The sequence below is a fragment of the Alternaria hordeiaustralica genome (genome assembly GCF_023758085.1).
Source record: "Alternaria hordeiaustralica strain BMP 2776 chromosome Unknown scaffold_1, whole genome shotgun sequence".
Taxonomy (NCBI): domain Eukaryota; kingdom Fungi; phylum Ascomycota; class Dothideomycetes; order Pleosporales; family Pleosporaceae; genus Alternaria; species Alternaria hordeiaustralica.
In genome coordinates, this window is record NW_026056773.1 from 2818117 (window position 1) to 2839874 (window position 21758).

General features: G+C 54.0%; 6 protein-coding genes across 6 annotated transcripts; 5 read left to right on the forward strand and 1 right to left on the reverse strand.

Annotated features, from left to right (window-relative positions):
• Nucleotides 1-1162: 1162 nt before the first annotated feature.
• Nucleotides 1163-3796, reverse strand: J4E84_000884 (uncharacterized protein; the record flags this gene model as incomplete). Its single annotated transcript, XM_049383519.1, has 5 exons — nt 1163-1288; nt 1341-2717; nt 2802-3308; nt 3361-3687; nt 3776-3796. The coding sequence occupies 5 exons, from the start codon at nt 3794-3796 to the stop codon at nt 1163-1165; spliced, it is 2358 nt and encodes a 785-aa protein (XP_049249037.1).
• A 1318-nt stretch (nt 3797-5114) lies between these two features.
• On the forward strand, nt 5115-6130 carry ASF1 (Histone chaperone asf1; the record flags this gene model as incomplete). The annotated part of the gene is made up of 4 exons (XM_049383520.1): nt 5115-5223; nt 5274-5313; nt 5366-5674; nt 5725-6130. 4 exons carry the CDS (start codon nt 5115-5117, stop codon nt 6128-6130), a joined length of 864 nt encoding a protein of 287 aa, XP_049249038.1.
• A 1105-nt stretch (nt 6131-7235) lies between these two features.
• J4E84_000886 (uncharacterized protein) lies at nt 7236-10023 on the forward strand (the record flags this gene model as incomplete). The annotated part of the gene is made up of 2 exons (XM_049383521.1): nt 7236-7348; nt 7401-10023. The coding sequence occupies 2 exons, from the start codon at nt 7236-7238 to the stop codon at nt 10021-10023; spliced, it is 2736 nt and encodes a 911-aa protein (XP_049249039.1).
• A 764-nt stretch (nt 10024-10787) lies between these two features.
• On the forward strand, nt 10788-14488 carry J4E84_000887 (uncharacterized protein; the record flags this gene model as incomplete). The annotated part of the gene is made up of 6 exons (XM_049383522.1): nt 10788-10856; nt 10906-12759; nt 12815-13083; nt 13132-13891; nt 13940-14098; nt 14147-14488. The coding sequence occupies 6 exons, from the start codon at nt 10788-10790 to the stop codon at nt 14486-14488; spliced, it is 3453 nt and encodes a 1150-aa protein (XP_049249040.1).
• A 538-nt stretch (nt 14489-15026) lies between these two features.
• Nucleotides 15027-17893, forward strand: J4E84_000888 (uncharacterized protein; the record flags this gene model as incomplete). The annotated part of the gene is made up of 3 exons (XM_049383523.1): nt 15027-15314; nt 15392-17320; nt 17372-17893. The coding sequence occupies 3 exons, from the start codon at nt 15027-15029 to the stop codon at nt 17891-17893; spliced, it is 2739 nt and encodes a 912-aa protein (XP_049249041.1).
• Nucleotides 17894-18436: 543 nt separating this feature from the next.
• J4E84_000889 (uncharacterized protein) lies at nt 18437-21202 on the forward strand (the record flags this gene model as incomplete). Its single annotated transcript, XM_049383524.1, has 1 exon — nt 18437-21202. One exon carries the CDS (start codon nt 18437-18439, stop codon nt 21200-21202), a length of 2766 nt encoding a protein of 921 aa, XP_049249042.1.
• Between the last annotated feature and the right edge of the window lie 556 nt (nt 21203-21758).

Genomic DNA, 21758 nt, shown 5'->3' on the forward strand with positions numbered 1-21758 from the left:
TGTCAGATGAATCCAGGGAGCGCGGTGTGCTTGTGATTGATGTAATATTCGCAGATAAGGCCTTTGTAAAGAATTGTTCCTGCTGGAGAAGCTGGTTAGAAGTAGTGGATCATCAGTCGTCACAAGTTAGATAGTTCACTAAGTAGTTAACGCCCATCCACTTGTAACGGAACAACCGCCGTAATAAAACAAACCACAGGTACCTTGACTTCAGTGGAATAGAATCATTTTCTCTCACTGAAAGCGCTTCCCTGCAGGATGGCGCGCCAAGCTTTTCGACATTGTGAAATCACTCCGCGTTCCAATGCGCTTTGTTCAACGTGTGCCCAGTGACTTTAAAGAGAGAGACTTCCGCTGTAGTCTTTGCCGATTGACCCGCAAAAGAGCCAAGCTTCCAAACGCCGTCAAGCCTCCAGTCATCACCCTACAATATTCAATCCAGACTCTTCTTCAATCACGATCTTCACAATGAAGACCTCTATACCCCTCGTTATCTTGACTTCGGCCACCGTCACTATGGCCCGCTGCTTTCCCGATAGCGGCCAGAAATGGGCCACCGAAGCCTGCAAAGACGCGGCTAGGGGTGCTATCAGGGATCTTTGTAACAGCGGTAGGCTCGCAGGCTATTTCAATCAGGGCGACACCAAGTACGCTTGCGCCAATTGCCCGTCCGCGGGCATCAAGTTTGATTTCGCTGTGGGTTGGCAAGGCCGAGGCGGCTTAACCCTCAAGAATGAAGACTGCATTAAGCGACTGACCGACGAGGTTAATGGCTGCCAAGCCGGCGGCGAGAAAGTTACTGCTGACTGGCTTTTCCGGTAAGTTTTTGTATACACAGTTAGCTTTACACGGACGAAAATAGCTAACAACGTCTAATTGTAGGTCTGACCCTAACGCGGGCCGGTGCTGAGTACATCAGCTCGTGGAATCAAAAGCGACTGAGAAGTCACAATTGGCATGAAGCGAAGGATGAAGGAATGCTTATGGTCGTATGTGAAAGAGTAGATAGTTGGTACTAAATACAACGTACTAAACCCTTCGCTGCAACAGCAAACCACCACTGAACACTGAAACGGGTATGACGAGCTGTCACCATTGATTTATGAACTAAGGCGTGATACGACAAAGGAGTTGATATTGTTGGTGATAGTACCATATGAGGTTACTGCATTCGACCCGAAGCCGGCCACTGCAGATTCGAAGCTGAGAAAGACGGAAATGCGAAAGGCGGGATAAGCATATTGCCCGCCCCCATCTCAGCATCACCGAACATCTCCTCGATATCATTCTACATCATGGTTAGCAATGCCAGTGTGTGGTGGGGCGAGAGTGTTACTTACCCAATCGATGTCGTTGATAGCGTCCATCGCAGTGTTACCGTTAGAACCAGCTGTCATTCCACCCTCGTACATGGTAGAGTTCGGGCTACTATTACTACTTTCACCTTGCTGTGCGGTGGTCGGCATCAGATTGCTTGGACTATTCCCAGGAATGACGTCGTAGGTTGAAACAGATACTGTCGCTGGCATGTCGATGGTACCCCAGTCTACAGTTGGCATAGCGCCAGGAAACGTGTTGAGCCTGGGTACTAACGTGGACTGAACCTGAGAAGTCTGTGGTGGTGACGGCGAAGGCGGTACGAGATTTTGCAGATTTGCATTGCCGTTCAGTAAATGCGAAAGTGGACCAGAAGTACTCGGCTCAAACTGCGTGCTTCCATCACGTCCACCCTCCTTCCTCTGTACGCGTTGTCGAGGCTCCAGACCTGCTTGCGGCATGTCGGCAGGAACACGAACTCTTTTCAAGGCAGAGTAGGCTTTCGTCTTGCCGACGAGCTCTTCCAAAACCATCCTCGTTTTCTCAACGTTGGATAGTCCAGTGGGTAAATTGAACGAGTAGTCCAGACATTTCCATATTCGTTGTTCCATCGCTGGTTCCGGGTTTGCTACGTAAATCTCGCTCACGAGAAGAAGCGCGCAGTGGTGTTGATGGAGAGCACCGACGATCCATGCCCAGGAGGATAGCACTGGATGCTGCTCAATTGCCATGCCATGTTCCAGAATCATGGTCGCTGCGCTTAGTGTCAATTGTCGTAATCGCTCCGGCATTCGGCTGCGAGCAGAAGTAATGTACTTCTGTAAGATGGAAATGTACAAGCGGTTCGAGACGATGCCGTATAGCTCCGACGCTAGGACGTGTAATAGCTCTGTCTTGGACAGCATGGGAAGGTACTTCTTTTCCATAGCCGCTTGGAATGACTGAACACGCGACAGAAGCGAAGTGATTGTGACTTCGCTCTTCCCGTCAGCGCGTTTCCGATCCAATTTTGGACGCTCGGTCCAAAGGAAGCGATGCATCTCGTATCCTTCAAATCGCATGAGGCTGATAGTCATGTCGGTAAAGTGATTGCGATCTTTACTGACGTCTATTCCGCCCTCGCCACGCTCAGCACGGTCGAGATCAACATCGTCAATGTTCAGCGGAAAGCGCGTGTCATAGTCGTCGAGCCGGATTTGAGGACGTGGGCCAACAGCTTCGCAAGTACGTAGATCCAGAAAACATATTTGGTACCATATGAGGCGCCGTACTTGGATCTCAACCGGCGAGGAGCTGTAGGTCGTCGGGTCCCGGTGCAAACCCATACATTCAGCCAAACGAATAAGTGACCCAGTTAGTGCAGAGTGGGCGCGAGATACTTCGTTGCGACATAGCGGAATCTATAGGAGGTTATTAGCAAAGTTTGGTGAAGTCAACGGTCACGGGTAAATTGTCGTGTACCCGCTTTAGGACGGTAGACTCACGAGGTACATCACGAAAGCCTGGATTGTCTCCAATTTTGTAGTGCGTAGGAAGTTGGCTCGCGCAAGCGCTGCCTCCGTCCCTTCCCTGAAGCTGTCTATCATGTTTTGCTTTTCAACACCAAACTCGACTTGCACCATGTCGTCGGTCATTGAAACGACTGAGTTCAGCAAAGCCGCAAAGAGCACTGCTTGGAAAGATGCGCGAGGCTCCATGCCCATGTTGACTCTGATCCAGAAGTTCTGATACTGTCGCTCGAATGAAGGGCGGTGTACGGTCCGGGCTATGGTATGCACCGCAACCCAATACTGAGAGAGTAGTTTATCAACCACGACCCGAGCAGGCAGATGTGACTCAAGAGCGGTTTGGTCGATTCCGGACGCCAACACAAAGTTTGAAGATGGAGCGACATAGTCTTGTGTGGGTGCTAACCAATTTACGGCGTCTTCTTCGATGGCAGATAGAGACGGAGTTTCGCGATCTGGTAACTCTTTGAGTGTTGTAGCAAGCTACGAGGATGGTGTCAGTGTGATCCGACATGCTAAACACGTGGAGACTCACTTCATCTGAGAGTCTTGGACGAACAAGTCCCCCAATGCGTTCTGTGATGCGAACTCTACCCATTCGAAAGCCCAGATCGACCATGTCGTCGTTGACATCGTCGTCAGGCTCATAGTAAGCTGCATCTTCAGTAACGAGATGTGTCGGCCGGAGATCCTTAGTGTCCTCGTCGTCTTCTTGGTCGCTTGACTGTTCCTGACCAGGGAGTGTACCAACCCTAGAAAAGCTTGCAGTATTTCTCAAGTTTATTTCTGTCTTGCGCGCAACATCTTCTTCAAGGCTCCTCTCCAAACGACCCATCTGCTCTTTAACCTCGGCTAGCTTTGCCTGAGCATTTGCATCAAGTCCGGAGGCAATGAAAACGCATTGTCGCGTGTTTTTGGTGCAATGTGTACATGGGTGGCCTTTGTCGCACTTCAACTTCCGCCGGCGACATTCGAGACAAGAAGTAATGAGTCGATTCCTGCGGCGAACGCGCGGTGCAGGCTGCTGTGTCCTCTTATCGGCTTCAACTGGTGGGGAAGCTTGAGACCCGTTCTGGTTCGACAATGATGGACTCGACATGACTGAGATGCTGTTGAAGCTTGGTAGTGGAAAGCCTGAACCCTTACGGACGTAAGATCCGATGCGGTGTCTCTGCGCAGCGATTAGCGACACGGTACATGAAGGATCGAACAGGGCATGCAATACGTTACTCACTTCCCCGGTCTCCACTTTATTGGGATTTTAGGGATGCTGGACTCCGGAATGGTACCTACCTAGGTAGGTATGCTTCGGAAGTTTAGGATGGTTCAGGCGTAAGACGCCAGCCACGTAGATACCAAGCTACGTTTCGTGCCAAGTTTCGTCAGAGGACGTGCACATGAAGTTGATGCCCTGCTTGCATGAACTCAAGACGTCTCCACGACTTTTGGAAGGAAACGTGGTGGCTGCTTGCTTACGACCTAGCAGGACTGCCCAGGTGCCCGCCCCGCTTTAGCGCTTCCGTGATGCATCGACTACGGCGGATCAGTCTTTGTCAGCGTCATGACCCTAGTCATTGTCTGGCCAAACCTATCTTACATGACTGTAGAGAAGAAGCAGAGGCTTTTCCGCGACAATTCGTTCCTCGGAGTCTAGCAAGTACTAATATCGGCACATGGCGACACATTCAGATGCCTCTGGCCTGAACACAACGCCTGATTGTGACATGTGGCTTGGTAGCATGGCTTCATAGTTGGCGAGAAACCGCTCACTAAATCAGGGGGAGACTGACCCTTTTCCAAATGCTGAAGATAGCCTCGACCGTAGCTGCGACGTTCCTGGATGCAGCCCTGGGGTGAAGCTAATGCAGTCGACTGGATCCGTCTCGCTACCTATGTACGTATCAAGACTACTCAGACGCGAGAATCATCGCAGCATCAGTACATGATAGGCCTGGAACAAAGCACGGAGCGATGCGATGCCTGGTGGGTTATTCCGGTTTCTCTTCAGGCGTCGAAGATATGTAGGACACGGCTCTGACGCGAACGCGTAACGCCTGGTCACGCTTTTAGTTGGACGCGACCCGCGACAGCCTAGGACAAAGATCCACTGATCGTTGCCGCCGCGATCTATCTAACGCACGTCCTCACCGCTTCCATAACAAACACCTTTTCCTGCCGCCTTTTGCAGAGTCCCCACCACGCACGCCTCTCGATTCTCAATCCCACCACATTGTCCATACCGACCGTCTCACCTGCCTTTATTCTCGCTTCATCACTTCCGCTTTCAAAATGTCTGTCGTGTCGCTTCTCGGTGTGGAGGTCAAGAACAACCCCGCGCGCTTCGACGAGCCGTACGAGTTTGAGATCACCTTTGAGTGTCTCGAGCAACTACAGAAGGGCAGGTGCGCTCAACATCAAGAAAAATCACGGTGACTAACGACAATTCAGATCTCGAGTGGAAATTGACCTACGTTGGCTCTGCGACCTCGTAAGTCCACTGCCGCTCCTCCTCCTGAACACGTCTGATCAATTCCCCGCAGAAACGAGTATGATCAGGAACTCGACTCTGTCCTCGTCGGCCCCCTCCCCATTGGCGTCAACAAGTTCCAGTTCAAGGCCGATGCACCCAACCTCACGCGCATCCCCAACAGCGAGATCATCGGTGTCACAGTCATCCTGCTTAGCTGCAGCTACGATGAGCGCGAGTTTGTGCGTGTTGGATACTATGTGAACAACGAGTACACAGACGAGGCGCTGGCACTGGACCCGCCTACCAAGCCTGTCATTGAGAAGGTGCAGAGGCAGATCCTGGCAGAGAAGCCGCGAGTCACGCGCTTCGCCATCAAGTGGTACGCAGCTACAGACACTGGTGCTATTCTGGCAGTGCTAACCCATTCAGGGACTCCGACGAGTCTGCACCCCCCGAGTTCCCCCCTGAGCAGCCAGAGGCCGACCTCAACGCCGACGGCGACCAATACGGTATCGAGGAAGAGGAAGAGGAGGAGGCCGAAGAGGCTGAGGGTGAAGGTGTCGCCGCCGAGGGTGAGGATGCCGCCATGGCAGGTGCCGAGGACACTGCAGGCCCCGCCGCTGACGACGACGCTGAGTCCGAGGCCGGCAGCGAGGAGATCGACATCGAGGACTCAGAAGACGATGAGGAGGAAGAGGGTGAGGAGGGCGGAGATGACGACATGGAGATGGACGAGGGTGAGGCGGGCGCTGCCAGCGGTGACAAGCCAGCCCAACAACAGCCAGGAGGTGCCCCGCAGCAGCAACAGCCTGGTGCGGATGTCATGGTTCACTAGATGTCGCGCCGGGTTCCTTGCTTGCATACTTCACCATCGCGGGTGCTTCGAGCAGGAAGCGATATTTACCGCCTTGTGGTTTTCTTCCAGTCATGTAGACAGCAGTCGCCTCGCCACTGTGTCCACGCGATCTAGTCTTCACCTTGTCACGAAGAAGTTGAATTACGAATGACCCAGCAAGAAAGCAATTCATACTACGTGAGAAACCGCGTGCCGTGATAGTAGATATGTGGTTGAAGCTCAGATAGTCCACAAGAATGCACGCAGCCGCGCAAGCCATTCTTGGGCCCGAGGACGTGGCCTCTTGATATTCATCTCCGCAACGGTCTTCTTACCCTGCCGCTAGATCCGGGATGTGGCCTGCGCGGATCCGTCTACACAGGCTGAAAGTGGTGGTTCGAGTAACGCCAACGTCACTGCACAGCCTCTGAGTGAATGGCGCAGTGGTGGGAACTCGGAGGCTGATTTCCGAGACGTGTGTCGAAACATTTATAGTAACTGTGAAGGACAGGAAGGGGGGCGACATCGTTAATGATGCCGGTCACCACCTTCGGGATCCTTCGCTCCTGTTCTTGTGACCCTTAGAGTGCACATGTGTGCAAGCCTGAGGAACTCACTCGGCCATTGACGTCAAACAACGCACCTTTCACACACGGCAGAACCCTAGGACTACACGACTCTCCAGCGCCTGTTTCAGCAAACGGACTCGTCGGTCGTTTCGAATCTCTCCCTGGACTTATTCTTTCCCCCCTCAAACCTGCACCGCCGCCACTCCTGACTGTCTGTACAACCGCGCCCGGCGAGATAGTTGCACCATATACGACTACGAGGATCGCCCGCTCTCTCGTATACGATATCCGACAGATCGCAAGGGTTGCCGGCGAGTCTGCACTTAGCGACGGCGACTCAGGGCCATACCCCACCAAGTTAAGGTACGTTCATTTCCTGCTCCACGCGTCATTCGGCATGCATGGCGGCCTCGATGAGGGCTGCGCGGAACGGTCCCTGGGGCCAGGCGGCAACGTGCATCGAAGACGGCTTCCCTTGGACAACGGCTGACGCTTATATCTGAGCACCGCAGCGCATACCCTATCGCACCACGACAATGAGCTACCACCAAGGCCAGCCCAAGCTGGGGGCTACTTTTGTGCCAGGAGGCTTCGATGACTACTATATGCCGGCTCCTTCGCCTGAAGTCATCTCGCCTGCGCCTCAGCGGTTCGTTCTAGCCCATCGCCATGTGCATGCCCTGAAATTGCGGCTGACGTAGGTTTGGCGGTAGGATCATGCCCGAAGTGCCCGAGAACATGCAGGAAAACATCGCGCATCTGGAGTTGGAAGCCAACGGCCCTCGTGGTACCAACGGCGCCATGTCCCCCATGCAGAGCTACAATCAGTCACAGCACCCCAACTTCCCGCCGCGGCAGGCGAGCTACCAGAACGAGCTGCCCGTCCACAACGACCAATGGCCCGCCCGGCAAGCGAGCATCTCCTCTGCCTTCCGCCAGCCCCCCAACGTGCAGCCCCAGTCGGTCCAGCAGCAGCCGTCGCACGACTACAACCAGTTCGCCCAGAGCCACGACTCGCCCAACTTCTCGCCCTTCCCCAAGCTCCCCAACAAGCCCCCGAACGTGCCGCCGTCCGACGATGAGAAGGAGGCCGTCTTGGAGAATGCGCGCCTGCCCGTGCTCAACTCCAACGACCCGGAGATGCAGCTGGCATGGGCCCAAGACGCGCTGCAGTACGTAGACGCCGCGCAGCTGCACGAGCAGCGCATTTCAGAGATCCAGGGCGCGAGGCCGGCAACCCCACAGGTCGAGCACCAGCTGCGGCTCGATGCCATGAACGTAGTCACCTTCCTGGCCGACCAGGGCCACCCGAAAGCGACCTTCATGCGGGGCATGTGGCTGGAGTTTGGCAAGTTTGGCATGCGCGCAGACAAGAAGGAGGCCTTCAGATGCTACTCCCGCGCGGCTGCAAAGGGATACGCGAGGGCCGAATACCGGATGGGCATGCAGTTCGAGCAGTCGAACGACCCGATCAAGGCCCTGCAGAACTACAAAGCCGGTGCGGAACAAGGCGACTCGGCCTCCAACTACCGCCTTGGTATGATGACGCTACTTGGCCAGCACGGACAACCACAAGACTTTGCGAGGGGAGTGCATCTCATCAAGCAAGCTGCGGCTACTGCGGATGAGAATGCGCCGCAGGGTGCCTACGTGCTGGGCATGCTGCAGGCGCGAGAGCTGCCTCAGATCAACGTACCGGAAATGTTTCTGCCCTACGACGAAAAGGGTGCAAGACAGAATATCGAGAAAGCTGCCTACCTCGGATTTGCAAAGGCTCAGCTGAAGATGGGTTCTGCGTACGAGCTTTGCAGTCTAGGCTGTGAGTTCAACCCGACCCTTTCACTGCACTACAACGCGCTCGCATCTAGGCAGGGTGAGCCTGAGGCAGATATGGCTATCAGCAAGTGGTTCCTCTGTGGACACGAGGGAGAGTTCAACAAGAACGAAGAGTTGGCATACCAATACGCACAACGTGCCGCCGCAGCCGGCCTTGCGACTGCCGAGTTCGCCATGGGGTACTTCCATGAGATCGGCATGAACACACCTGTCAACCTGGACAAAGCGCTCGAATGGTACGACAAGGCCGAGAAGAACGGCAACAAAGACGCGTCTGCGCGTATAGAGAGCATCTCCAAGTTGTCGCGGACACTATCGAAGAAGGACCATGAGAACGTTGCCATCAACATGATCAAGTCAAAGCACGGCTCCATGCGAGGTCAGCGACCGGCGAGACTGCAGAAGTCACACGCTCCCATGCCGTCGATCAACGACATCAGCCCTTCCGATTACGGTGACAGCTCCCCAGGTGGCCGACTGCCAGCCAGGGGCGATAGTACAACGCCATACCCCATGTCTGACCAGCCTCCAATGATCTCAAACGCGCCCATGGCGGCACCCTATGATCGTCCTTCCACAGCAGCGCCATATCCTATGGACAATGGGCCTCCTCGGCTGAGCCCCCAACGGCCAGGTATCGCGGGCGGATTTGCGCCAGAGGTGAGAGCTTCTAGTACTCGACCTGTGTCCTCAGCGTTCAACATCAATCCCAACGTCTACCCTCCAAACGATCCCTACGGCCGCGGCAGCCCGCGCCCAAACCCCGGGCCAGGTTATGATATGGGGCCGATGCCAATGCGCCCTCACACGAGCGTAGATAATATGGGCCCAGGGCGTGGCGGCCGTCCTTCAAGTGGTGGCCGTGGCGCGCCGCTGCCACAAGGAGGACCTGCAAGCTACAGACAACCTGGAGGGCCGAGTGCTCAGCGCCCGGAAGCGCAACCCCGTCCATCAACCACGCAGCCTCCAGATATCGGATACAGTGCACCAGATGGACGTAACAAGCTGCAGAAACAACAGGGGGCGCCACTTAAGAAAGCGCCCACTCTGCCCGATATCGGGTACGTTGCACCTCTCGAGCCTCGCCAGCATACCCGTCCATCTACCGTTCAACCGGGCCAAGAGAGTAGAACCTCTTCGAGAATGGACAGGCCCTCGACTACTACGCCAGGGCAAGGCTCTCGGCCCTCCTCACGGCCGGGCTCATCAGGACGTCCCAGCGGATACGACAACATGCCCAAGCCTAACAGGGTGCAGACGTTGCAACAGCAGCAGCCACCTCCGAAGCCTGCGCCAGTACAAGCGAACAAGCCGGCCACACCTACACCGCCTAAGCCAGCCTCATCGGCTTCCTCGGCGGCAGGCAAGGGTCCCAAGACATTTGATGAAATGGGCATAGGGCAGGCACCCAAGGAGGGCGATTGTGTAAGTTGCACGTCCGGCATGCACCAAGAATTGTTTGCTAACCTCCAACAGGTCGTCATGTAGATTTTGGAGCGCTGGAACAGCGCGATTTGGATGACGTTTTGCATAGCGGAGTTTTGATCTTGCATAGTAGTGAGCGGTCGCAGTACTAACACTCGATATACCCATCTTCGGAACACGTGAAGCGGCATTGGCGACTTTTAAGTATAGACGAAATACAATCAGACAAGACAGAACTGTGATCAATGGCATGCAGGGAAATCAAATCGTGGTGTGCGGGGATGCTAGCCAACGTGCACCGTAGTCGTATTTTCACTGCTGCCAACAGGCCGTGGTAGTGCAATCCGACTGCACAAATTCTTCTTGAGTCTTACATGCGAATAATATGGACTGTCGCAAGACCATGGCGATGCGAAATCGCCTGGAATTGGTCGGGACGAGAGTAGCTACCCGTGGACACTGAGGCAGTTCCTAGACCGCGCGCGTCGACGCGGTGTCACGTGTCAGCACAAATCCGCAGTGAAGTCAAAGGTCTTCTCAGGCTATGATCAAACAACGATCCAGAAGCGTCGCCTGTGTCTTCTCTCACGCTTTTCGGTTTTCAATTCGATGAGTCCTTCCCCTCAAAATCAATGAGAGCTGTTGGCCGTGATGGTATCGTGGGGGTGAATCCGCTGGCCACCTGGGCATGCACGGACGCTAGCGCGGTTCCTGAACGGCTCAGCGGGGAAGGAGCGCGTTCACAATTACCTCACTCGCAAACTCCACCTGCAACCGTACCTCCAGCCTACCCGCGCCTGTCGATCCTCTGGCTTGTGGTCGCAGTCATGTCTGGAAAGCGCTCTCGCGCTCTCACAGATGGGCTTGATCCCAACGGCTCAGGCAGTAACAGTCGCGTATGTCAAACGCCCCGAAGCCAACAGCACGCATGCTAACATCGCCCAGAACAAGCGACCCCGTCAATCTGAATCCGAGGGCAGCGATCAGTCTTCGGACGACGAGCGTTCCAATGCAGCCAGCGGCAGCGATTCCTCCGATGACGAAGGCGAACACATGCGCGAACGAGAAATACGGGCGACACAACAGGTGCAGAAAGAGCATCGGGCAACTGCAGACAGGGAAAACGTCGCGACGGATTCTGGGATTATCGAAGAAATCCAGTGCATCAACTTCATGTGCCATGAACATTTGACAGTAACCCTGGGGCCTCTGATCAACTTCATCATCGGACATAACGGCAGCGGAAAGAGCGCCGTGCTCACTGCCCTCACAATCTGTCTGGGCGGAAAGGCTACCGCCACAAATCGTGCCCAAAATCTCAAAAGCCTTATCAAGGAGGGCAAAGATCATGCCTCCGTGACTGTCAAGATCAAGAACCAAGGGCCACTCGCTTACAAGCCCGCGCAGTACGGCGACTCGATCATCGTGGAACGACACTTCAGCAGATCCGGAACTTCAGGCTTCAAGCTCAAGAACGTGAACAACAAACTCGTCACCAACAAGAAAGCGGAGCTCGAAGACATCCTAGACGCCTTCTCCATGCAAATTGACAACCCGATGAACGTCCTGACACAGGACATGGCAAGACAGTTTCTGAACCACTCCACGCCAAAAGACAAGTACAAGTTCTTTCTCCAGGGCACGCAGCTGGAGAACTTGAACAGAGACTATCAGCAGATCGAACAATCTTTGGAAGTCATGAACACGAAAGCCGAGGTCAAAGAAGCCGACCTCGCGACTCTAAGGCGCGAAATGGAAGCACTGGAGAAGAAAGCCAGAAAAGCGGCAAGCTTACAGACGATGCGAGATAAGGAAACGGAATTTGCTCGACAAGCAGCATGGGCCACGGTTCGTGAACACGAAGATGATGTTGCGCACAATGAGAACGGACTCGCAGACACCGAGAGAATCATACAAACCTTACAACAACGTGTAGAAGATGCAGGAAAGGCCTACGAGCTGGCGGATCAGGCCCACGAAGCCGCCAAACAAAACGTCACCGATCTCACGACTGAGATGGAGCCAGCAGAGCAAAAGGCACTTGATGCTAAAGCAAAGTTCCAGGAAGTCAAGGGAAGACTCGTGGTGCTACTAGCTGATGAACGGATTGCACAAGGTGAAGTGAAGGAAAGGGAAAAGAATGTGCACAAGTTGGAAGCAGAGATTGCGCAGTACCGACAACGACAGGCTGAAGCAGACAACGGCCGCCACGCAGAAAAGATTCGAGAACGTGATGACGCCAAGGTCAAGTACGAGACTGCCAGGTTAGCATTCGAGGGCCATGATACTGGGCTTGCAGCGCTACAAGACCAACTGGCGACAGCTCAAAAGGAGCAGAACGAAGCAGATCGAAAAGTAGAGGACGCTCAAAAAGAAGTTTCACGTATACGGGAATCCATCGCAAGAATGCAAAGAGGTCAGAGTAATTGGGACGATGGGTATCAAAATCGCCAAAGGCTGAGCGAGCTACTCCGCGCGATCGAGTCCGAGCACAGATTCCGGGAGAAACCAGTTGGACCCATGGGCCGTCATGTGAAGCTGCGCTTGCAGGATTGGGGTGGAATTCTTGAAAAGCAATTTGGTCAAACGCTGAACGCCTTCGTCGTCACTAGCAAGCCAGACCAGAATATACTATCAGCCCTTATGAAAAGGGTTGGCTGGTGCGCGCCATCTTTCTGCTTAATCAACAACGCTAACGATGTCAGGTCTGCCCCGATATACATTGGCAAGAGGACGCCTATAAACACCGATGGCAATGAGCCCGCAGAAAATCTTACCACATGGATGAAGGCACTTACGGTAGACATGCCTTTTACATCCACGACATAGAAGTATTTCACTAACTGGCACGTAGCTTGACGACGATCTTGTTCGAAATCAGCTCATCATCAACCAGTCAATCGAGCAAACCGTGCTCATTGAGAACATGGACGAAGGCGCTCAGTTTATGTTCAACCGCGGGCCGCCTACTACGAACGTCAAGATGTGTTTTACCTTTGCGGATGGCGACACAACCAAAGGTCGTGTCTTCGTCTACAACAGTGGCGGAGGTATCAACAACAGTCCGATCGCACCGTATACCGGAGCTCTGCGTATGCAGGTGGACAAAGATACTCGAATCCAGTGCGTATAGCGCTTCAATATCAGATCATTCGCTAATAGCATACACAGACTAGAAGAGAAGAATCTGTCCCAGGCCAGGGGACAACTTGAGACCTTGCAGCAGCAGTCCAGTGAGCGGCATGATGAGGTCAACAAATGCAAGGCTCAGTTACAGGACCACGAACGCCAGAAGAAACATCTGAGACTTGCTTCCCAAACTGCTTCCAAGGAATTGGAAAGACTTGAGTTCGAACTGGAGAAAGCAACTCCCGACGAAGCAGCTATCCAAGTGCGGGAGTCAGAGCTTGCGGAAGCTCAAGAAGAGTTGAAGAACGTCATGAATGTCTACGAAGATGCGGTGACGCAAAGGATCGGACTCAACGACGAGAATAGGGCGAACAAGCAGGAGATGGAAGCTGCACAGAAGCTTGTTGCTGATCTCCGGTCCCGGCTCGACAAGGCGCACGTGACAGTTCGAACTCTTCAGGGCACACGACAAGAAGAGCTCCAGAAAAAGAACGAAGCCATCGAGCAGGTTGCCGAAGCTGAAAAAGTAAAGAAGAACTGGCAAGAAGAGCTCTTGGAGTCGCAACAAAGCCTCGCCGAAGTAACTGAGGGTGCGACGAGCATATGTGAGCGTGTGTTTGTCCCCCCTAATTCAACTTCCGATGACCTACAGCGGAGAATGGTTCAAATGGCGAAAACCAGGGAAGAGGCTGAACGGGAGCTCGGTGGATCACAGCTGGACCTTACGCGGGCGGCAACTGAAGCGAAGCAGAAGCACCACGATGCAATGAAGGAGTTTGAAGACATCAGAAGTCTACGCAACGTAAGTTTGGTTACACGTATCATAATGATTCTTACTGATCCGGCGCAGCAACTCATCACTACGCTTGACAACCGACGCAACCGGTGGAAGCAATTCAGATCTGGCATCTCTGTTCGGGCGCGAGTCACGTTCAACTATCTGTTGAGCGAGCGCAAGTTCAGAGGTACACTGAGCATCGACCACAAGAAGGCTCTTCTTGACATTCATGTAAGTCTGGACATCAGTTTGACTCGCACAAGGCGCTAATTCCATCAGGTTCAACCGGATATCATGGAGCGAAGCGGAGACGGCAGACAGACAAAGACCCTCTCGGGAGGTGAGAAGTCGTACTCTACCGTGTGTCTTCTCCTCTCCCTGTGGGATGCAATGGGCTCGCCTATCCGCTGTCTCGACGAATTCGACGTCTTCATGGACAGCGTCAACCGCGAAAGGAGTATGCATATGATCATCCAGGCTGCTCGACGCTCGATTGGGCGACAGTTCATCTTCATCACTCCACAGTCGATGAGTAATGTCACGCAAACGTCCGATGTCAAGATCATCAAGATGACAGACCCAGAGCGCGGACAGACAGCATTGAATGTGCAGCGGAGTTGAAATACCCCTGGAATATGGCGTTAATGTGTTGGTATTTGTCGGTGTTGTTGTTGTCGTGTGGGCCGATGGTCACGGAGTTTGAGTATGGATATACCCGCTGGCAAAGGAAATGTGTCTCGTAGCCATATGCATATAGTACCATGGTCACGTTTCTAGCGTTCCTGCACACTGGCTGGATGCTAGTCTGTCAAAATGATCAAAAAATTAACTCGCGTTGTGTGCAAGAAGAGCTCACGTAATGTGGCCGTGACATTTGCCGCGCAAAGCGTAGTCGCGAGTTGCGGCGTAAGCGGCCGCAGCGGGTTGTACAGGGAACGGAGTGGGTATGCAAAAGGTAAGGCGGATGTGCACCGGGATCCAGGGTCTCTTGGCCAACCACGTCGATGGACGGGTCTGATACAACTCTCCCACCTCTCGACTTGCTGGCAAACCTTGGGCCCATGTGAGAAGCAGATTTCCGTGCTGTCTCTGCACCTGGCTTCCTACCCTCCTCCGGGAGCCTATATGCCCCCCACCGACTCGCCGTCGACGCACCACCATGGCCGACTCCCCACTCTCAACACCCGGCACTCCAACCACTGCGTCGCCGCAACCTTCCGACAGAAACGCCGCCCGCTCCTTCTCGCCCGCGCAGGACGACGCGCAGACGGGCGACATGCAGGGACACGCCGAGGGTGCGCGGACGAGTGCCCCGGCGCCGAGTGTGGTGAATGCGACGGGATCAGCTGAGCAGGCCATGGAACCCAAAGGGAAAGAGAAGGCGACCAAGGGGCCGCTGAAGCTGCTGGATCTGCCCATGGACATCCTCAAGGAAATCATACACCAGGTGAGTAGGGGCGCCTTATGCGCTGCACCCTGTCATGCGGCACGGCACTGGCTCGATGCTGACGTGCACCTCAACAGCTCCCACACACCAACGACCTCACCTCGCTGTGCCTCTGTCACTCGGCCCTCCATCGACTCACGATCCCATGCATATACTCGCGCTTCGACATTGTGTGGCCTGACGAGAGCACCCACAACGAGCCTCGCGCTGGCGTCGATGCTCTCACCTATGGCCTCGCGACGCTGGTCATGGGCGACGACTGCTTCCCCCACCAGAACCGGCTGAGGCTGCAGGGACAGACGCCGACCGCACTGCTGAGGACTGCCGCCAACCCATACCCTGTTCCGCAGCGGCGGTTTGGCAACTACTACGGACAGTTTACCAAGAAGTTCTCTCTCGGCAATGGACCGCAGGCATGGGTTCAGGAATACATGATCACCAAGGAAGGCGGGAAGATGCTGGGGACCTTGGTGGCGCTTGCCATTGCGCGCATGATCAATCTGGAGACGTTCGTGTGGGATATGCCTACGGGTGTGCTTCGCGATGTCTGGCTTGCGCTGTCGAGCCTCGCCCACCGGAGTGACGGTGAGGAATGCCGTCTGGACCGCCTCTGGATACGATGGCACGACAACACAATCGACGCGCCGATCCCGCCGCCCGCGCCACCCATGATACTCAACAATCAAAACCTCCCTCCACCCCCGAACGCTACACATCCGAGTGGACTTGGCACCGTCCAAGCCCCCGTTGTTGTGGTACCCCCGTACGCACCGAGTAGCATGTCTGCGCTAGATCGAGTCGAACACCCTACCTTTTCTGCCATACCTGCGCTCAAGAGTTTGAGTGTCTTGGACATCGACGAGTTGCCTTACCTCGACGAGATGAGCATTTTGATCGCAAGATCCCAGAAGAAACTACGCGAACTACGGATCGGTATCGCAGCCCATGCACAACAGCGGGACTGGGTGACCGTCTGGGAGGGTGAAGGTCTTCAACAAGTCGACTACAACGCTACATCGACTGCCGCGTGTTCAATAGGAGAGAAAAGGCTAGGGGGCGTTCTCGGCATTCTCGTTGGTCGCATACACAACATGCGCCATTCGGAAGAACCTCCAACCCAGAAGTCCGGCGCTACCGGCGTCACAGAGCGATCAGTAGAAGCAACGCCCGCCAAATCGGCAGCCTCCTTGCCCCTGCCCTCCATAGCCTCGCTCTCACTACAAGAACGCGACCCGGACCAGGATGTGGATCATTTCGGTAATCCGATGGAAGATAACTCCATAACAGAGGGCGTTAGTCTCTTCAATGACAATCAGCCGTTTAGTGCTGGACAGACTGCGCAGGCTCCTGGTACGGAGAGAGTCGCTGCAAAGACACCTCCATCTCGTGACGAGACTTCTGGCTCAGAAGATGAGCCGCGGCTGACTGGCAAACTGAAACTAGAAGTACTGGAGCTCGAACGCGTCCCTCTCTCCGTCCCAGTGCTTCGCAGAGCCTTCGATTGGTCGATTCTATCGACATTGACTCTTCTTCACTGCAGCAATCACGAACAACTGTGGAAAATACTACGGAGAACATACACCCCTCGTCCCCCCTACCCTGGCTCACCGTCTTCATCCAAGGCGTACAAGGCCTCCTACACCCTTCGATCAGAATACCAGCTCAACCTCAAGCGAATACACACTAATACAGTGTCTCCTTCGCTGATCACGTTTCTCAAAGAGACACTGGCGCCGAATAGTCTTGAAGTGCTCTTTCTCCAAGAAGGCCGCTCTTACTCGTCTACGGTCACAGTAGATGCGATCTACAAGGGGCCATTGCGGAGACATCGAGGAAGTTTGAAGAAGCTAATGATAGACAGTGGAGAGAAGAGCCCAGACGGACACACGACCAATAGTTCAAGGTGGAGACGGTGGATGCTGAACCGCGAGATCCTGACATACATAACAAGCGGCCGTATGAACAGCTTGCGGGAACTCGCAGTGTCCATCGACTACAAAGACTGGGTATGTTGCGCCTCATTACAATTTCAAGAAATGTGACTGACGTCTGTACAGCATCACTTCCTCCAACGTCTCCCGTACATCCCTCATATTCGCTCCCTGTATATCCCTTATATCGCCGATCACGCCCATGGCAGTAATATCGATCCACGCGAACTCGCATACCAGATACTCGATATTGTGCACTTGCGACCGGAGATAGAGCTCTGCTACATGGGCCTATCTACCAAGTGCTTTGAGATTCTGGAAAATCGACCATCGAATTATGACCTACGACACGATGGCATGCATGCCGATGGTAGTGGATCTGCATACGCTACACATGATCCGATGTTATCCGACGACGAGAGCGAAGCTACGGAAGACGAAGACGACGATGACATGGACGATGGCGCTATGCCGCCCGGTGGTGATGAGACCGAGAGCGAAGCAAGTGACGATGTCGACGTTGAGAGCGACGATGAATCGTTTGTGCAGGACTCGCAAAAAGGTCCAAAGTTACGTGTTCGAGAGATACTCTTCTACGAGGAACGAGTTGAGGCGTTTAGGAGGCGGCACGGCGTGCTGAGGCCTTGATGTAATGTGACTGATACGACGGGCATGGTGTTCTATAGTATTACTGCAGCATTTTCTGTACGCATGGGACGGTGCTTGGAATGGGACGGTGCAGGAGGCGTACATGGTAGATATCCTTGATACTTTTTCCATCAGGTATGTAGTCTCGAGACCTAAGCTCTCGTATTGCACAATGTCGAATCATGACTCGATGTATTCGCAGGCAATATAGTACTAGACATTGAGAAACATCATCATTTGACCAAGATGTGCGCACAGCGGTGAAGGTCAAATGCTTTTCGTCATACTTTGACATGGCGGTTACCCCACGTGAATACGCGTTGGAGCTGGCCCGAGCTTGATGAGCGGTGGTCGCGACCGCTGCTGCGCGAACAAACAGACAACAATCCCCAAGACCCGACGATGAGCAGACTTGTAGCAGCAGCATACCCGTCGTTAGATGACACATTGATTGCACGTCCATGAAGTCTCTCATATCACCGCGAACACGAACACGGGCCCAAACAATCGCATAGCGGGGCCTCCGTCGCACCTCCGTCCGCCATGGACCATTCCACCCTGGTCTTCGCGTCCGTCTTTCCAGTCCTCTCCTTCTCGCACAGCACACCGACGCCGATTGCGACACCGGATCTGGGTCATACAGCGCCTGGGGCCTCGTTCGGCAGCCCGTACGCTTTAAGGAACGCCGAGAGCCGAACACCAGCGCAAGCACATGGGCAGGGACAGCACAGGGCAGTCAAGCGCAATATAGCATGGAGTTGCGCGACGCGATTCCTAAGCTTGCCAAAAGACGTCAACTTTGCGCCTAGAACACAGAAGAACAGGGAGGTTGAGGAAGCGCTGGGCTTTCTCTTGAACGGAGAAGGCAAGAGCGATGATGAGAAGGAGGAGACTCTGGTTGAGTGGTACACAAACGAGTGCAGGTTGCACTTTGCAAACCATGTCCGACCCGGCCTAGAAGAGTTGTGGGGGGATGAAGTTGAGCTCCAGCGAGCCTGGGAGATCCTGGACGAAACGCAGCGTATCCTCGAGCAGGTGCAGAACGTATACCTCCAGCCCTTCACCGACCACTTGTTGCCTTTAATACAGCAGAACGCCAGTAACGCGACCCTTCGACCGAGCAGACCTACACAGATCGCCGACTCAGATACTGCGAGTGCAGCAGATTGGAAGTTTCGCCGAGATATACAGGCGGTCTTTGCGCATTGTCTGCCACTGCAGCGATATGGGAAGACGTTGAGCTATGTCTTGTACGACGCTGGATGTCGCTTGTTCCGCATTTATACACGACACGATGGCATGCAGCCGAGTGCTTCACCCGAGAAGACGCAGGAGTGCAGAAAGCGAATGATCACCTTGCTACAAAGCCTAGAGCGCGTTGGACTCGGTGGCGACAGTGCGCAGGAGGCCTTCGCACACGCCATGAACAAGCTGCTCGACTCTTTCATCACAAGCCACTACTTGAAGGTAGACTGGTATTCCAAGAAGTCAGTTGTGCCGCAGTTGAGACTGTGGATAAAGGATGGCTTCTGTCCGCTCGTCGAATTGGTACTAGAATGTCTGCGGTGCGAGCAGAGTAGCATTCTGCCGACCGAATTGGCGTCGTGGCAAGAGATGGCTCTAGCTAGGCTTGGTCGGGCGAGAGTCGACAACTTGTTCGATTTTGTCATACACTGGGATAAAAGTGTGGGCGCCATCCTGGACATCAAAGAGTATCTGCGTGTTTCAAACGCGAAGCAACATCTCACCTCGAGCTTTTCCCAGCAAATAGCGAGACGCCTGTTACATCCTGGTGCGACAACGACCTACATACTGAACGTCTACATCTCCATCATTCGCTCATTTCACGAGCTCGAACCTAAAGGAGTGCTGCTTGAGCGCGTCGCTAGACCCATCAGGCGGTATCTCAAGGAGCGAGAGGACACAGCACGCATCATAATATCAAGTCTGCTCACTGATCTGACCGACGAAACTGGTAGTAAATTCTCATCTAACAGCGAGCTCTCGTACGAGATTGCCAGCGAGATGGTAAAGCCGTTTGCAAACTACGGACAAGATACTGATGAGGAGCTCAACTGGAACGACATGAATTGGCAGCCTCTACCTCAAGACGCCTCACCAGACTACAAAAAGTCAAAAGTTGAAGACGTGATATGGTTTCTCTTGACACTCTGGGAGCGAGAGGACTTCATCAACGAGCTGAAGAACATATATGGAGATCACTTGCTTAGATGTCAAGATCCAGAGTATGAGAAAGAGATTCGACTGTTGGAGCTCATCAAAGTCCGCTTAGGTGACGACAAGCTACAAGCTTGCGAGGTCATGTTGCGAGATGTCTTGGAGTCGAAGCGTATCAACGGCACTATCCGCACAACGATCAGCGTACCAGCCGCAACATCACTGGTTACGCCAGACCACCGTAGCAGAGAACCTCAGACACCAGACGGCCGACAGCCACGCACACCACAACCTCGGAGACCTGGACGTTCGACTCGAAATATCACTCCTTCTGCATCCAACGCTGCAAGACCTCCTGGCCCTACGCTTAACGCACAGATCCTATCATCGTTCTTCTGGCCACAACTTCGCGACGACACTTTCCGCGTACCCGCACAGATCGATGCGTTGCAAAAAGAGTACGAGTCGCGTTTCGAGCGTATCAAAGGCATGCGTAAATTGCGATGGATGAATGCCTTGGGCGACGGCTCTATAACCCTCACCTTCGATGACCGCACAGAGGACTTCGACCACCTCACACCCTGGCAAGTCAGTGTGATCTACGCCTTCCAACCTCAACCCGATGAGGAAGCAAAACACTCAGACAAGGGCGGCGAAGGTATCAAACGCACTGTATCTCAGCTAGAAGAGATGCTAGAGATGGATGAGAGTCTCGTCACCCAAGCCCTCGCTTTCTGGGTTGGAAAGTCTGTACTCCGCTTCCACGCGCCATCTACCTACTCTATCATCGAGTCTCTCCCCAAACCGACGTCTACAACCGGTGCTCACGATGCCGATGCAGCGGCTGCAGCAGAAGAACTAGCTACCATCCAAGCCAACGCCACCAACAACACTGTCAAGTCTCAGAGTGAGATGCTGTATGAGAAGAAGGATGTCTACACGGCTTTCATACTGGGCATGATGGCAAATCAGGGTAACATGAATGCGGGCCGCATCACCATGATGATGCGTATGATGGTTCAAGGAGGATTCCCATTCGGAGCCGAAGAAGTGAAGCAGCTATTAGGCGATTTGGAAGCAGATGGCAAGGTCGTGGCAATGGGCGGAGATGTCTGGGGTATCAGGAAATAGCCTATCTCCGGTACGCTTGTGACATCCTCACAGAGATCTACATTGAATCCTACCCATGTCTTGTTCAGCGTCAAATTCCGGCTCGTTCATCCATTGCACAATTTCCGCCTCACCGCCTCAACTACTCCCTCCATCTCACATCACACACAATCTTGACGTTGCCCACAAGTAGCACAACCCATCCTCGTCGCCCCACCCGCCTATCTCCGTTTCCCAGCAGATCCCCCCGTACAACGTGCAACCAGCAGACCGCCTAAGAAAACCCCTCTAGTATCACAGAGATCTACGGGTAAAATCGTAGATGAGACTGTACGACTGCTACACAGACTTTCCGATCCTCACTACCCACCACAAATTACACATTACACATTACACACACACCGCCCATGACACAAACAGATGCCAGCGGTGTCTGTCTTGTCTGCCAACATGCCATGATGCGTCGTCGTGTAACCAAACCAGTAATCTGCGCCTCTCGCAACGCCCGTGGCGTCGCAGACGCAGAAAATCGTACGGTACGACGTGCAGCCACTCCGAAACAAATCGGGCCATGACG